General features: G+C 38.6%; 1 protein-coding gene across 21 annotated transcripts in view; it reads right to left on the bottom strand.

Annotated features, from left to right (window-relative positions):
• The window catches only part of BCAS3 (BCAS3 microtubule associated cell migration factor), a 578,553-nt gene that overhangs the window by 257,099 nt on the left and 302,871 nt on the right, over positions 1-18,583 (bottom strand). For all 21 annotated transcript variants that reach the window (XR_008961213.1, XM_057317873.1, XM_057317874.1 and 18 more), the window contains 2 exons: positions 8,614-8,714; positions 5,916-6,112 (listed from right to left, as the gene is read on the bottom strand). Coding sequence is in view for 20 of the 21 variants with exons in the window: in XM_057317873.1 (XP_057173856.1) it covers positions 5,916-6,112; positions 8,614-8,714 (298 nt within the window). In the remaining variant the exon portion in view is untranslated. The remainder of the gene's footprint in view (positions 1-5,915; positions 6,113-8,613; positions 8,715-18,583) is intronic.

Consider the following 18,583-nt stretch of genomic DNA (forward strand, 5'->3'; position numbering starts at 1 on the left):
ACTCAATAGATTTTAAGTAAGGGGTTGAAAACTTGACATTAATTGAAAGGGATAAACTTAGTAGCATGGGAAAGGAAACAAAATACTTTATACCAAAACCTTTGACATTTCCAAGGGACAGATATGAAGAGTTTCAACACTCTTCAAATTCATGAATAGCACCATAGCTAGTAACACCTGCCATAAAAGGCAGCATATATACTAGATACAAAATTTTGAGCAACTCCCTTACAATCCTGAATGAAAGTTACTTTAATTATGACAAGAAGCATAGGAAAACAAAGCTGTGTTAATGTGGCGGCCACAGGTTTAGCTAGGATCGCTATTAGCTAACTGAGTTACCTCCATAAAATTACCAATTAGCATGTAAGAATCAATTAGAGTCTCAGCAAAACTGCAATTTACTACATATAATTTCAAGTTGCTTAGGAATGATAAATCTATAAATGCAAAGAGTCTCTTTCCAGCTGTATTAGATAAATACTATTAACATAAAAAAATCTGTGTGACTAGAAGATCTGAGAGCCCAGGCAACTTAGAGGAATAAAAACCTGTTACAGCAATATAAGCATGCATTTTTGGTAATTCATTCATTCAATGAGTATTTGCTGAATATTAAACGTGTGTCAGTATTATTCTAGGAACAGGCAGAAACAAGACATGAATTAGAAGGTCTATGTGTACGTATGTGGTCTAGCATATGGACATTCACGACTGATGCAAAAGGGAAGTGTGAAAATGAGTGAAATAGGCAATAAAAGCTCAGAATGAGAAAACGGGGTAATGACTACATGGTCCACAGCAGACTGAAAGATTTTGTGGAGGTGGAACAGGAATCGGATGTGTATACGGTAATAGGATATATATATGCAGAGGAGAAAGAGGTGCTCCTTAAGCATAGAGCTAGAACAAGCAGACCCTTGGATCAGTAACTAAGCCTCACAAATGCAGGGCAGCTTGAGAAGCATGATTTGGCTGAAGCATAGAGTTCCCAGTGGATCCTGATGGAAGAAAAGAGGTTGATAAACACCATGAGACAGATTACAGAAGACTGAAATGCCAAGAATAGATTGCAGAAAGATTGCAGAAAAAGAGTAGTTACTGAAAGCACGGTTTAAATGTTTGTGTATTTAATGTGTGAAAAAAAGAACCATCTGACCCAACGCTGGAAGCTGGAAGTACTGAAAACAAAGACCCCTCGCTGCTAGTGAGGACAGCATGTACCACCCAACCTTTGTTCTACCCCAGCTGGTTTTGCTACCCCAGTCATAGTAATCCCATCACCTCACAGCAGAGATTAATCAGGTCCACAATGGGCAGGCCTAAGCGAATTTGGGCCAGTGAGAAAAGAGGAGCCGCTTATTTGAAATGTCTGGAAAAGATGTTTTCTGGTTCTTAACAGAAATAAGAAGCCAGACAGTTAGACATGGTCAGTTCATCCAAAATAAAGCCCCCTCCTGGTCTAAACAACTTAAGTGTGCTAATAAATTTCCTATCATTAATTCAATTTGTATCAGGGTTTCTGAATAATCCAGAGTTGTGGGTGGGGTGAGCCAAGGCTGGCCACGAATTAATGTGTTGAAGCTGGCAAGAGATACACAGGCGCTTATCCTATTATTTTCTTTAACTTTAAATATGTTTATATATGTTTGAAATTTTTCCATAATAAAAATGACAAAAATAAAAACAAACTGGCAGAGGTGATGGAAATGTTCTGGAATTGGACAGCAGGGATACTGCCCAACATAGTGAATATACTAAAAACCGCTGAATTATACAGTGAATTTTATGTTGTGTGAATTATGTATAACTTAAAATAACAGGAATAAGGTCTGAGGATCAAATGGATAACATGATGACTATAGTTGATAACACTGTATTATGTAACTAAAATTTGATGAAAGAGTAAAACTTAGATGTCCTCACTAAAATAATCACAACATACATATGCTAAATATGTGAGCTGATGGATATGTTAACTAGGTGAAAAAATAAAATAATGAAGTAAAAGGAGCTAATCTTGATTAGAAAACTAGACTTTGTACCTCAGCTTCTTTTACATGGTCTATTTCTCAGATCTAAAAATAAATATTTCATTGACCTTTTTTACAGTTTAAATCCCTGCTCCAAGTAAGGAGCTGCCTTGAGTTTAAGCCACCCCTGACTCCCTTATGGACATGACAGTCAACTCTGTACCTGCCTGTTCCCCACTTAGGTTAGGATATAGGGAGGCAGACTATCACAGCACCACATAATTCTTTTTTTTTTTTTTTATTTTCTACTATGTTATGTTAGTCACCATACAGCACATCCTTAGTTTTTGATGTAGTGTTCCATGATTCATTGTTTGCGTATAGTGCTCCATGCAATACGTGCCCTCCTTAATACCCATCACCAGGCTAGCCCATCCCCCCACCCCCCTTCCCTCTGAAACCCTCAGTTTGTTTCCCAGAGTCCACAGTCTCTTGTGGTTCATTCCCCCTTCTGTTTACCCCCCCTTCATTCTTCCCTTCCTTCTCCTACCGATCTCCCTGCTATTCCTTATGTTCCACGAATGAGTGAAACCATATGATAATTGTCTTTCTCTGCTTGACTTATTTCACTTAGCATAATCTCCTCCAGTCCCGTCCATGTTGCTGCAAATGTTGGGTAATCGTTCTTTCTGATGGCTGAGTAATATTCCATTGTATATATGGACCACATCTTCTTTATCCATTCTCTGTTGAAGGGCATCTCAGCTCCTTCCACAGTTTAGCTATTGTGGACAATGCTGCTATGAACATTGGGGTGCATACTGCCCTTCTCTTCACTATGTCTGTATCTTTGGGGTATACCCAGTAGTGCAATTGCTGGGTCATAGGGTAGCTCTATTTTTAACTTTTTGAGGGACCTCCACACTGTTTTCCAAAGAGCACCACATAATTCTTAATGATATCTTATGGTGTACAGGACAGGGTACCAGGTGTAAAGGGTCAGTTGAATAAAAAACATCTAAATAAAGTTTTTACAATTTAAAGGAGAAAATAAGGCTAGCAGCCATAGTGCCATTGTACATAAGCCTAAAGAAATGTAGAAGAAATAGAGGTGAAGCACTCAGAGCAATCAGAAACAGGAATGAGGGGAATATAAATAGCTGGATTTCTAATTGGATGCTGGGCAGGAAATGGTACTAAAGAGGCCACTTAAAATTCAAATGATGTAAGTCAAATCTGAATTTCCCATCAAAACTGTGTTCTAATGGAAGTTAAGGTTTTAACCAAGGGCCCCTATGCTCACATTTTTAAATATAAATTACAAGAGCAATAAAAAAAAAGTATAAGCCTGTGACCCAGTATAAAGGTATCTAAAGTTTAAATGTATCCAATAAACAGGACAATATTTGGGATGCCTGGGTGGCTCAGTCAGTTAAGCATTTGACTCTTGGTCTCAGCTCAGGTCTTGATCTTGGGGTCGTGAGTTCAGGCCCCACGCAGGGTATGGAGCCTATTTAAAAAACAAAAACAAAAGGACAATATTCTAATCAAATATGTACAGTTTAAAATCATTTAAATGACGAATACTAGGAATGCTTTAGTGTAAAGAAAAAGGGAAGCCCCTGAGGAAAATTCTAGAAAGGACTGAGGACAGTAGCTGTCTGAAGAAGCAAGTTAGAGAGTTCTTAGATGAAGGGCTATGTCTGAAGTAAAGAGTCATTAAGCAAGCTGGAGGTCACAAACCAAAGGAACAGAGCTGTGTATATAGGAGACCTAGAGATATCTTCCAGAGAAAAGAGACAAGGGCTTATTATAGTACCAGGTGACAGTCATCAGGGAAAAAAAAAGGATCTTGTGAATAGTTCAATAAAGAGAATAAACATAGTTTAATGGATTGTCTATTTTAAATGCCTTAGTATTAACATTTGAGTACCCACATGACTTATAAACATGAATGACTACACACTGAATCATTAAGTTGAGGACTGATAACTTCCTAAAAATGGACTATCTACACTGGATTACATTTTACAGTTGGTATCAGTGAAAACTGGTCTAGCACTCAGTATTGTTACTATTGCCTGACATCTTGGGGGGAAAAGTTCTACTTCTGAAAAGCTGGAAGACATGCTAGGTTTAAAAAAAAAAAAGCAAAAATGTATGAAAGAAAGAAATTAAGTACAAAGCAAACAAATAAAAAGTTAAGCCTCTGAAAAAGGAATTATAGGAGACATGTTCCATTATATGAATTACTCTTTTATTTTTATTTTTTTAATTTTTATTTATTTTTTATTTATTTTTATTTATTTTTATTTTTTATTTTTTTTAATATTTTATTTATTTATTTGACAGAGATAGAGACAGCCAGCGAGAGAGGGAACACAAGCAGGGGGAGTGGGAGAGGAAGAAGCAGGCTCACAGCAGAGGAGCCTGATGTGGGGCTCGATCCCACAACAGCGGGATCATGCCCTGAGCCGAAGGCAGATGCTTAACCGCTGTGCCACCCAGGCGCCCCTATTTTTTATTTTTTTTTAAAGATTTTATTTATTTGACAGAGAGAGACAGCCAGCAAGAGAAGGAACACAAGCAGGGGGAGTGGGAGAGGAAGAAGCAGGCTCCCAGCAGAGGAGCCTGATGTGGGGCTTGATCCCAGAACTGCGGGATCACGCCCTGAGCCAAAGGCAGATGCTTAACGACTGCGCCACCCAGGCGCCCCTCTTTTATTTTTAAAGCAAGCTCTACACCCAATGTGGGGCTTGAACTCACAACCCTGAGATCAGGAGTCCCATGCTCTACAGACTGAGCCAGATAGGCACCCCGTGAATAATTCTTATTATTTTATTTTTTTTTAGATTTTTTTAAAATTTATTTTATTTGAGAGAGAGAGAGACAGCCAGCAAGAGAGGGAACACAGGCAGGGGGAGTGGGGGAGGAAGAAGCAGGCTCCCAGCGGAAGAGCCTGACGTGAGGCTCAATCCCAGAACTCCGGGATCACTCCCTGAGCCGAAGGCAGACGCTTAACGACTGAGCCACCCAGGCGCCCCGCCGTGAATAATTCTTAAGGAAGAAACATCTAGGCCTAATCCACCTCTGCAATAGCTTTTGTATTGTTAGACAAACAGATATCGACAGAGGTATATAAAAACATATTTCCAATATATAATTGGGACACATTTTTCCATAATTTTTAAAGAGATGTAAGAAAAAGGTCTATTTTAGATTCAAGTAAGACACATCACAGAACTTTTTATAAGAGAAGACAAGGAAAGGGAGATTACATTGCATTAGACTGAGCCCTTCACTGTTGTACCAGAATGTGTCAGGTCTGGATATAACAAATTAAACTGGTAAGCAAACCTGAGACTACAAAAGTCAAAAAGTTCTCAGTTGCATTAGAAAAAATATTTAATAATAAAAAGCATATATCGTACGCCTTGTACTATGATTCTTACAAGTGAGGGTCAGAAAATATATATGATGAATATATATATATATATGAATATTTATATATGATATATATGATAAACTATAAGTGAATTTATATCAGTTCTTTCTCATTCAAAAACTTTTTAAAGCCTAAAAGAAGGAATAAGCAGGATTCAGATGAAGGTTAGTTGAAAGATGAAGTGTCAGTATCGGGAAAGGAGGGCACCCTCAGACTTTAAGCAGTTAGAAATATGAGGAAGGCAGCATAAAATGAGATTAAAAAAAAAAACCACTGAATATCAGATTTAGGGACATACCATCTGAAGCACAAATATTTATTGACTGTAAGGAGATCCCACATAAGATTCCCAGCAATAATAATGAATCACAAGCTACAGTGGATATATTTTGCACCATAAAACTGTGCCAAAAGGGAAAATGTCAATATTACCTAAGATGCTCATTAAAAATGAATATATTAATCCAGTCAAATCATGCCCTAGTTTTATTTCTTACCTGAGACTGTTGAGATCGAGATCATCTGTATCAAAATCCAAAAGGGGCTGTGGAGTATCGCTTGGACCGTGAGACTGCAACACGGATGAACTGGATGATATGACTGTGGTTTGGCCTGAGGGATGGATGGTTTTGAACTGGAACTGTGGACCCATCCACAGACGTCTGTGGGGTCCAGTGTGTGTTACAATTTCTACCTGGAACAGATTATGAATCATGATTCAAATGTTTTACGACCTCCTTTGAAGAGCCTTTCGCGATTCCCCCATCCTGTCTCCGAACGCCCTCCAAGCCCATCTTAACCAAGTGGGAGAGGTACGGGGCATCCACAATCAAAAGGCAAAGGTAATCACAGCCTATATGCACGTTCTCTACATCATTCTATCGATTTTTACCAAAATAAACAAAAACATTCATTTTGTGTGCATATGTGTATATGTATTTATACGGGTGTGAACACTCACACGTGTGCGTGCGCACACACACACACACACACACACACACATATACAACACAAAAGTCAAAGAGTAAAAGGACCAGTTGCCTGCCTCATATAACTATCATCAACTCCCTAGGGACTACCTTCTTTATTCATTCCAGACAGTACTTACCACTTTGTGGGCATGCACTGAATACTACACCTATCAATCCACAGATTAAAAGTAATTCCTTCACTGAGGACCAAGCTCATGACAAACTTGAAGTTGTTCTTGAACTATCCAAGGAAAAGAAGAGGTCTGAAAACATTTTCAACACCCAAAGCCAGTTTCTTTCCATAATTAAATATTATAATTTTCACTATGCTACCCTCAAAATCCCCCAAATCAACTTTTAAATGAAGAGAGTCTTATATACTTTCTCTCAGACTAGATTGGTCTTCAAAATACCATTATTTAATTAGACTGTTTCCTCCACTACCACGAACATCGACACAGGTATTTAAAGAGCTGCAAAACAGTAATGCTAAAATGTTTAGGAATTTCATGCTCTATGGAGGGGATAGGGAATGGTGCCAACATGAAAGACTTTAAAGACAAAGTAGAGAGTAGAAGATACAGAGTATGATCTGAAGATAAACATATCATATGATTTTATACATGAGTAACTTGATGAAGAGACGAAATATGCAAACGTTTGGTGAAAGACTACCTCTCCAGGTCCTTAACTGCTACATCCACGTCTGGATACACACTTTATGGAACTGACTTCCCATGCGCCTTAGTTTTGTCCTGAGTTCTTTTATATTTAATCACATTTCTCTGATTGCAGTGATGAATTCTTAACAAAACATAACTGAAAAGGTTCACAGAGTGCAGCTCTGTGTTTGGTAAGTCCTAAAGGGCAAAAGCATCATGGTCTTGGAACAATATTCACATTCCCACTAATCACAGGGCGAAAAATATTCAGATTTAGGACAGCGATTTCTGATTCAAGTAGTCGTATTCTGCAATGTAAATTAGGCCACAGATAAAGCATTCTGTGTATTTTAAGCTCAAAACCATCCGTGTCACAGAGCCGAGAGGTAAACAGATGCCTATGCAATTTCACTGAGGCGACGGCCAGATGTTCCTATTCACTCTCCTGTTGTGTGCAGTACAAACATATTGTATATACTTTCACACTGACAGCACACATTACCCCTTTTTCTAATTGAAAAGTTGAAGTGAAGGACAGTGGTTTCTTTGCCAGCATTTTTCCCCCGTGGTATCCTCAAGGAAGGAGGCACCTCCGTATACCAGGAACCGAAGCATCGACCCTCCTTCAAGGGGCTTCCCGTGAGTACTTGAAGTGTCATGAAACCTATGTCACCTAGAAACAATCTAATGCCCCGGCTTCCAGATTCCCTTTAGTTTTTGAGGCTCCCCTCCCCGAGAAAGCAGTGAAACTGCACGGGCCTCCACAGAGGCACCTGTCTGGTGAAAAGCCACTTGGATTGGTAATCTGAGACAGGTCATTAACTTCACCAAATGATGTCAGACTGGAGGCAGACATAACAGCATTTGTAATGAAGTCATTCGTAATCTCATCATTTTGAAATCTGCCCAAGTATCTTTTATTTCAAAGCCCGTGAGATGAAGACAGCTTCACCTGGCAAGGGGAGGAAGGGTCAGCTGGAGCTGTCACAGGACTGGCTGGCTCAGAGACCACTGGAGGCAGCAGCACGGGAGCCGAGGAAAGGAGCCCAGCTGGGCACGATCAGGACGTGTGCAGATTAGAAGGCTGACCTTTCCTAGTCGGAGTACGGGCCCAATCTTCAGAAAATGTTGGCTCCACAAAACAGAGCCCACACATTGTTGAATGGCTTCATGGTTTCAACAAGGCCAATTCTCATTTTAATCCAAACAGTCCATCTAAATTAACCCAAGGTTCTAAGGGATATAAATGGATTGTTTAAAAGCTATGTATATTTTATGCCCTCTGTATGAAAGTTAATGTACACACACACAACACACACACACACACATATATATAATACATATAAAATATATGTATATGTATCCTTGCAGCAGTATTTATAAGAAATTCTTAATATGGAAAGACAACTGATGAATTCTTGGAGATCCTACAAAGAGTTCCCAATTCCGCCCATTTTCCTCGAAGGAAAATAACTTTTAAGTTCTTAGAATTCAAGAACAAACACGGACAATGGATTTCTGTTTTCTGTCACTTTAACAGGCCAAACATTTTAGAGCTTTACCTGAGAAAGCCATTCTTCATCTTCCTGTCCACTATGGTCAGAAGCTAAACTGTCATAGGACCCGTGCCGAGTAATGGGCCCCGGACTTCCAGGGGGAACCACTGTAGGAGAAAGAAAGCATATTTAAACAAGTTTAACCCATGCAGTGAAAAAATTCATGTGGCTGCAACCATCCTGGATACTGTGTTAATTTTTAAGATAAAATATGACATTTAATGCATAAGGCAATTCAAATAATTAGTGAACAAGAAAGACTCAATTTCTTAGGAGTAAGAAAGATCTCCAAGTAAGAGTACACTTTGGAAAGTTATCTCCAGGAATTTCGTCAGGACAGATATCAGTGTAAAAGAAATGAACAGCCAACTGCACCTCAGCAGCACGAGGACATGAAGGAGGAGTGACAATCCCATGACACATGCTCTGGGATTCAGGACATTTCAATCATCTCCAACTAACAAAGAAATTAATCTGATGCAGTTCCTATAATTTGGGAAGGAATTTTTACAACAAACATCAAGATTCCTGAAGAGTCTATTTAGTAGTTTCATATAAATTAAAAGCCATAAATATGCATTTTTAACTTAAAAATACTTCTAGTTCCTGAAACATTTCGTTTATCCAAAGAAATATTTCATTTTCTTGGGTACTTCAGTAGTTTCCCCAATTCTTAAGTAGTAGAATATAGGCTTAAAATACAAAGCGCCTATTTTCTCATATGAAGAAGAACCTTTGCTTAGTCAAAGCAATAAAATTATTCAACAAACATTGAGTTGCTGCTATAAACCAAATATTACCCCCCCCAAAACGTAGCCTCTTCTTTTTAAAGTCCCATAGTATTTATTTATTTTTATTATAAAATTGACTATTTTTTTGGAATACTTTTAAGTTCACAGAAAAATTGAGCAGAAGACACAGTGATTTCTCATACTCTCTGCCCCTATCTATGATTTTAATACTCAGAGAAATAAAGCAGTGAAGTACTGGGGGAAGTAGGAAAGAAAGGAAAAAAGGAGGAAGAAAAGTATATGAGTATTTAAAAAAGACGAAATAGAAAAGAACGAGATGCAGAAAATTATCTCATAATTTCCATCACCCGGAAATTGGTGTGTATGCATCTACAAATGCTACATTCGTTAGGCTACATTCTTAAAAACGAAATAAAAGGATATAAACATATTTAAATCTCTTAATGCTTATTAGGAGTTATACTCCTTCACAAGCAGTGACCGAGAATACTAATCTCACTGCACTCTTGCCAGACAAGGCATTCTGAAGAACTAAATCTTAGTGAAATAGAGGAGAAGAACCTAGGGCAAGGTTTTAAAGGATGCGCGCTCAAAAAAAACCTAACTTACTTAACTGGCTGGTGGAGAAGTGGTACCTAAGCCATCAACTACCATTCAGAGAGGGATAAATAGTATTAAAGTGTAAGATTTGCAGAGGTGAAAACGATTAGCTACTGTTTTTTCAAAATCATAGTTCTACTTCTAAGAGGTATGCTGGCATTTGGCACAAAACATCAGTGATCACCAAAGCATAACATTTAATTCCTTACGCTTCTCAACAATTATCATGAAGAAAAGAGCATCATAATAATTATCTAATTAATATTTAAGCATCCTCTTGGGAATAATTTTGGTGTATACTGCAAAACTATTAAGTAAATTTATGTTTGCAAAAGGCTTTGTTCCTAAACCATTTGTTATCTTTTCAATAAATAAATTTTATATAAAATTCTTTTTTGGGGGGCGCCTGGGTGGCTCAGTCGTTAAGCGTCTGCCTTCGGCTCAGGGCGTGATCCTGGCGTTATGGGATCGAGCCCCACATTAGGCTCCTCCGCTATGAGCCTGCTTCTTCCTCTCCAACTCCCCCTGCTTGTGTTCCCTCTCTCGCTGGCTGTCTCTCTCTCTGTCAAATAAATAAAATGCTTAATAAATAAATACATAAATAAATAAATAAATAAATAAATAAATAAAATTCCTTTTTAAAAAAGATTTATTTATTTATTTTAGAGAGAGAGCGAGCGGGGGGAAGGAGCAGAGGGAGAGGGAGGAGAGAATCTCAAGCGGACTCCCACTGAGCACAGAGCCCAACGTGGGGCTCAATCTCACAACCCTGAGATCATGACCTGAGCTGAAATCAAGAATCGAACACTTAAACCAACTGAGCCACCCAGGCGCCCCCATATTAAGTTCTTAATAGAGAACAGAACAAGTGGGTCCTCCAAACCCTCTATAAATAGTAGTCAAGAAGGTGACTAAGGACAAATATCTAAAGGTCAGGACATACTTTGGAAAGGAGCTGAGGGCGGAGAAGATTTTAAAGAGGTGAGAGAATAGGCCATGCAGATATCTGAGGGGGAAGTGTCACAAAGAGACTATCAAGTACAAAGATTTTGAAGTGGGAGCATAAGGAAAATGTTTTGGTAATTATTAGGAGGCTGACATGGTTGGGTGTGGTGAGGCAGGTTGAGAATGGAAGATGAGTCAGTAAAACAAAGGGGGTGGGGAGGGAGGACCAGCAGGTGGCTTCGGGCTTTTTTCCCCCAATAAAGCTCGGGTAATTGAAAGACATTAGAAAGTGTGTAAAGAGAAGTGAGAAATTACATCCTTGTATAACTAACTAGTATTTAATGAGAATGTTTTCAAGAGTTCACGTTGCATTCTATATATGCTGAGCCCAGGCTAGTACCTGTCACAGAATAAGCACTCTGTAAGTATTAAGTGAATGGAATTTTGGAGTCCGGACTAAGTAAGGACACCAGAATGGATGGACATTTATCTATCCATTATCAAAATGGGATGAACTTAAACAGAATACAGTGTCAGGGAAGGGGTAAGGAGTAGGATTGTAGATGAAACAAGATTAGTCATGAGTTGATCATTGCTGAAGCTGGATGACAGGCACAAGGAGAGTCATTATATTATTATTTTCTAATTTTGTGTATGCTTGGCATTTTCCATAGTAAAAAGTTCAAAAAAGAATAATATGAAAAAGAATCCTCCTACTGCCAACCGTCCCCCTACTTTCCAAAGAAAGTGATAAAAATACCAAATACATATCTATGAAACATTAAATCTGAATCGTGAATTCCTAGAGATTTTAAGAGTTCCATACCTTATGTTCACTAAAAAATAGTTTTCCAATAGCTTTGAAGCATCCAGAAGATTCACAATATAAAATACAAGTGCAATGGGATAACATTTTCAATATCAAATAAATATCCTTCCCTCTCCCTCATATTTCTTTGTGTTTAAAAATTTTCCCCAATCCAGGTGGGAAGAACATTCCATGTTCACTCGTTAAGGAAGCAATGACATACCAAGTCACGATGAAAAAAGAATTCAAAACCTTGACCCTGGCATAAGAAAAAAAAAACCCTGAAAGTATGATAATTAAAAGCAAGGCTTCCATACTCTCTAACTAGTCAATTATTAGGAGAGATTGAGATTAGAGCAAGAGTGCCATCAGCAGAAAGGGGTAAAAGAGGGTCCTTAAAGAAGGGTAAAAAAAATGACAGAATCCCAGGAGTTTCAGGGATAAAACATCTGTGAAAAATCCTATCTTCGTTCTTGGGTAAAGTTCAAGGAAGTAGCAAGAGATCCCACATGGTTCAAGAGAAGAAGAGGTGTGCACACTGTGTGTCTACACAGTCAAATCTGTGATAACCTCTCCAAGTTCCCTGTGGATCAGCTGAGAATAATACTGTGTATGTGTACAAGAGGAATATGGATGAGATCCAGAGAACTGACAGGCTTTGAAAAGGCTCTGAAGTGGAAACAAGGATGGATACCACAGAGACCTACTGAACCAGTAACCAATGACCAGTTGGGAACTGGGACATCCCAGGGGTAACAACAATAAGGATAAAACATCTCCAACTCTCCCATCTCTTATCTTTGCACTCTGCAGGTCCTATAGAATTTAGAAGCAATTTTGGAGGAGGTATAACTGACTTAGATTAATTTTTCCACACTCGTTAGAAAGAAGGCACAAAAGAGAATTACATAAGAGAGTTTGTTTATCGAAAAAAATTAAGTTCCACGTCTCACAAGCCTGAGTTTAATGGACCAACACAGACATCTTCTATATACAGAAAAATGTTCAGTATCTTTTACATTTATCAACTATTCTTAGATCATTAATAAACTTGAGACAGGAAAAGAATATGGAATTTTGTAATAAAAATCTCTGCCATGTTCCTTCCCTGCCTTAGGAACAGTAATTTAAAACAAACCTATCCATCTGACTAGAAAGGCTACCCTGCCAATTTACTTGAGAGAATACAACTTCAAAAGCACTGCCTCTGCACACAGGCATGTGGTAACTACAGAGCGACAAGAAGGGCAGGATGAGCACATCATCGTGAGGTAACTGTGAGCCAGACTTTGTTTAGATTGTGTTCTCAGGAAAGCAGCTCAGGCTTCTGGTGGGTAAATAAATGCTAAAAAAATCACGAAGTGTATTTTGCTGTCTTACAGTGATATATGGGTGTGTCTACGTGTTCATATGTGTGTTTCTATGTATATATTTATATATTTTCATATGTGTTTATGTGCAAAGCAAACAAAAACAAATCCGCTTCAGTGCCGAGCTTTGCAAATTAGTCCTGTTATCAAAACCCAAAAAACTTCCAAGTCGGTAGAACAACATAAGTAAAATTATGAACAGAAGGATGAAATGCTCCTTTGTTAACGACCCCATGTCTGAATCCCACATAACAAAATTCTCAATATTATAAAGTGGAAATGTCAATTCATAATATAACTTCTCAAATATGTAAATAGTTTGCACAAGTTCTCTGGTTTTGAATTTTTAGATGTCTTCTGTTCCATAACGTAAGAATCAATCAGTATAGAATTTTTACAAATTACCCATATAAAAGTATTTCCGAGTTAGAGAAAGTTAAAAGTATTAATTTAGATGCTGTTAAACTACAGCTACGAAGTATTAGCTACTCAAATAATAACTGCTAAATTAAACAGTTATAAACGTTGTATTTTTTTTAAGATTTTATTTTATTTATTTGGGGCACCTGGGTGGCTCAGTCAGTTAAGCGTCTGCTTCGGCTTGGATCATGATCCCAGGGTCCTGGGATTGAGCCCCGCATCAGCTCCCTCTGCCTGCCACTCCCCCTGCTCATGCTCTCTCTCTCTCAAATAAATAAATAAAATCTTTTTTAAAAAGATTATTTGAGAGACAGAGAGAGAGAGAGAGAGCACGAGTGGGGGGGGGGGGCAACTCCCTGCCAAGAAGAGGCCTGATGTGGGGCTGGATCCCAGGACCCTGAGGTCATGACCTGAGCCAAAATCAGACACTTAACCCACTGAACCGCCCAAGCACCCCAAGAGTTATAAACATTGTATTAACAGACATCTAAAGACACTCAAGGGGCGCCTGGGTGGCTCAGTCATTAAGCATCTGCCTTCGGCTCAGGTCATGATCCCAGGGTGCTGGGATGGAGCTCTGCATCGGGTGCCCTGCTCAGTGGGAAGCCTGCTTCTCCCTCCCTGCTCACCCTGCTTGTGTTTCCTCTCTCGCTGTCTCTCTCTGTCAAAATAAAACAAACAAAAAAAGACACTCTAAAGTCTTCTTTTTAACACTGGTTAATAGAATGAATATAGACTATTACTTGTAGGTTAGGATATGTAAGATTAAATCAAGGTTCCAAAAATGAGTTATTACTCGGGGTGCCTGGGTGGCTCAGTCGTTAAACGTCTGCCTTCGGCTCAGGGCGTGATCCCGGAGTCCTGGGATCGAGCCCCACATCAGGCTCCTCAACTGGGAGCCTGTTTCTTCCTCTCCCACTCCCCCTGCCTGTGTTCCCTCTTTCACTGGCTGTCTCTCCCTCTCTCTCTCTGCCAAATAAATAAATAAAATCTTTAAAAAAAAGAATGAGTTATTACTAGTTGTAGAGAAATTTAAATCTCTTGACATTTCAGGATGTTTTTCCCAAAACGGTAACAGTATATCCTCAATTCCAAAGAACCAAATTCTTTCTAAAATATCTGAAAAGTAATAACTAGATCTCAGTAACCTAGGTTCACCTGCAAAATATCTAGTCTTCCAGTGAGAAGACTAAGTTTTTACCATTAATATATTGAATATATTAGGGCAGGTAATTCTTTTTCTTAGTGTATTGAGCATGGTTTAGATATTCAGAAAAAAGCCAGATCTCCTAACTGTGGAGATTACAACAGAACGCACAGAGTCTAGGTATTCTGTTAAGATGAAAGAATAAACAGAATACTTATTTGCTCCCAGCACCACTTGCTCTTAAAGCAATGAAAGAAAAAAAGATTTGACAATGCATATCGAAATAAACAGACCAACCACTTACAGGTTATAAGCATCCTTTTAACATAAACTAACACAGAACTTATTTGTGAAGCCAACGAAGGAAAAATCTATTTGGTTCTGTTCTGTTCTTGTTCTACTCTTCTGTGCATTTCTTGAACTCCCAGTAATAAATTCTCTTACATGGAACTCCGGAAGCTTCAGAGGACATAGCTAACCTCCTATAGGTTCTGCTGCCAGTGAACTCCACACTCCCAACTTCAGGGGATGGTAAAAAGCTATTCTCCTTGAAATGAACCTCAGTGCAATTGGAATCAGGCAAATCTTCTTCTCAAGTAAGGGGCAAAACGCTAGTCCAACTGGTATCTAGTTTTTTATGTGAGATACAACTCTCTGCTTTAGCTCCTGTTGAAAAACCTACAATATGCCTATAAGCTGAACATATAAATCTAGAAAGAGACTTAGGGAGTCTTAATATGAAGAAATGATGGTTGGATCCAAAGGTTTTTATTTGGAGAAGTGAGTGTGAGCTGGGTCATACTGGCAGCCGTGTGGGCAGTGGAACAAAGTCTTCTTCGAAAGATTCAAGACCAAATGCAGCTTGTTTCCTACTCCCTATCGTAACCCCACCAACCCTCCCAAACAATAAACCCTTCGCCACACTGAAATCTCTAGTGGAGACCTGAGAGGTGAATAATGTTGTGCTGGCATTATTCGGTCCTTTCAGTTACTTAGGGGAACAACATTCCTTTTTCTACCAAAAGAGAAATTTGTGAGTTAAATGACATCATATTGCCTTGAATGAAACAGCTCAGGCTCAAAGTTCACCCAAAGGCCAACAATGATAAACTCTCTTCCAAAGACAAATTTCAATACATTTTTTAGTACTTATTAAAAACAGCATTTATACAGCAGCCAGACAATAAGAGAGGGCTCTTTACCAAACTGTTTCTGATCAGAAAGCACTCGGGACCTAAGGAAGAAACACTGCTTGGGAATGCAGTTTCCTAGCACAGAACCCAAAATCTGGTTTAAAAAGTGAGGCTCAAAAGACAAATCATCTAAAGGCAACGTGGTCTATAGGCGTTTCCCTATGAACAAGCAATTCACAAAAGAGGAAATACAACAGCCAACAAGCACGGTAAATTGTAGTCGTCACAGACTTGCAAATTCCAGCAAGTCAGGCTTTCATACTATCAAACTGGCAAAAATTAAACCCCGGCCTTTTAAACAATAATTTTTTAAAAAGGGAGAAGGCTCTCGGGTCAAAAATAACACACCTAAATACACTGGGAAATGGGAAGCATCCTTATTCTTATTAAGGAAGCAACTCTATTTCTACTAAGTCTAGAAGGAAGTTTTTCTGTGATTTATAACTGTTTCTATTAAACGTAAAGGGACTCACTGCATTTCACACACAGCGGAGTTAAGGCACGGCACTATTTATTACTGGCTATTCTGTTTATTAGGTGCCAACTCTCATACCAAAGCAACAACAGCTGAACTGATACAATATATGAAAGGGAACAAGCCTTACCCATGTTATATACTAAACGGATCGATGATTTCCCTTGCACCCTGACCCTGTGGTACCATAGATGTTCTCTAATTAATTATTAAAGTTTTCTAACAGTCAGTCATTGTACATCTCTGGTTTCACTTTCCTTTTATTCCACATTCCCAGAAGAACAGTCACAGGCAATATATAATGAGAAAAACGACATATCCTCATTGCCTATGAGATAATAGATTTCGCTGAATACCTGACAACACTGGGTGCGTCTCTTGCCCGCCCTGCTCTGTCTCCTTTCCCGACCCCCACGGCATCATCTAATATTCCCACAGAAGACATAAACTAAGGAGCTTTCATTTGTTATTCCGGCTGCCATAACGGTCATGTGACATACAGCATCTGGACAAGTTATACCTGGAGGTCGTCTGGAAGGGTTCACAATTTAGTTTTGCTCAACATCACCATAAATAGTGCAGAATGAAGAGAAAGAATAAAACATGCTGGCTTTATGCTAATAGCAAGATTGGTTATTCCACTAAACATTTCACACTAAAGAGACTGCAACAATCCCTTCAAAACATTTGCAATTAGGTCGAGGTGGAGTTTATTTACCTGGAATGATGTATACAGTGCCTATTTAATGTGTATTATGGCAACTCATTTCTTAGTACAACTATATTATATATACATTAAAACAATAGCAGGACAGCTTAGAAAGTCCACCCTTACTATTTTAAAAAGATCATATTATGGCTACATAATACCTTGCCTGTAGTTTATGGACAACAACTTTGTCTTACTATGGGCTGCAGAATCTAGCCAGACATGTAAGTCTAAACAACAAAAGCAGTCTTACGAAAGCTCACCTTTACGGAAGTGTAGGATACAAGGCATCACTTAGAGGAGTGGCCTCCCAGGAGGGGATGAGGAGGCTGGGGACAGAGACGGCTTATTTTTCAGTAAATATTCCTGGATACCTTTTAAACTGTATTTCCTGTGTACCTACTTAACATTTGTATTTATAAAAAGTCATGGAATAAGCACACTCCAATTGTTACGGTTAGTGCAGTCAATCCAGGAAGTCAAGAAAGGAAAACAGAGAAATCGGATGAATATCAATGAAAGATGGAAACCAATGTATGAAATAAAGGTTGAGCTTATTGCATAATGAGTCATACATTCCCGCCCCCCCCCCCCCATTTTCTTAGGTTCGATGATGTTTTCTTTCAGGGGGAGTTGTGGACGTGCTCATATACACTCATTCTCCTACTCATTCCACATAGAGCCATTTATCATCATCTCTATTCACACACACAGATAGCAAACATAGGACCAGCTTTTAGCAACTGCTCAAGGACACGTGGTAGTATGTGTTTCTGTTGATGGAAATGACTATTTGCTGGAAGCCAGGTCTCCTAGTGCTAATTCTATGTAGAATCATGAGCTGTAATCCTTCAATAATGGCAAATGAATTCTTACAGATAACCCTCTATGTTAGATGCATTTCTTTCAAGAATAATCAATTCTCCACTCTAAATTCAAGGAACACTATAAAATATAATACCCTTTACAAAGAGACTAAGATGAGTAGAGGATATGCAGAAACTTTTGTGAATTGATGTCTTGAAGGTAAAAAAAAAAATCACTGTTTTTGGTCATTAGACTGCATTCAGTTATCAATGTACCAATTTGTGTAAGTAGGCAATAGGCCAGTTATTGAAAACTCACTGTTCTTGGTCCCATCTATAATGGCATAGTTGAAGAGCAAACACTCTAATGTAGTTAGTCCAGCCTCCACAATAAAGTACAAAAAACAAAAATAAAGGGGAAGCAGTTGTTTGTAAATGTAAAAATGACAAAATCATTTTTTGCAAAGAATTAATGCAGGTTCTTCCCTGCTTCATGTACTTAGTATCTAGTTACATATTAGATAAGTCCTGATCATTATGCAGCAGGAAGAATTAAGTACAGATTTTCTCCTGCCTAAGCAAAAGAGGTAAAGTTCTCTTGGCATGGAGAGTTAAAAGCTTTTAGGCGTGGAAGACATCAACGTTTGCAACCTATACGTAAGAATATAATAGAAATCTTTCCAAACAATCACTAAGGATCCAACAATGTGTTCCACACAATAGAGAAACTACAAGTTCAAATTTTTACCTC

The sequence above is a fragment of the Ursus arctos genome, unplaced genomic scaffold, assembly GCF_023065955.2.
Source record: "Ursus arctos isolate Adak ecotype North America unplaced genomic scaffold, UrsArc2.0 scaffold_24, whole genome shotgun sequence".
Classification (NCBI taxonomy): domain Eukaryota; kingdom Metazoa; phylum Chordata; class Mammalia; order Carnivora; family Ursidae; genus Ursus; species Ursus arctos.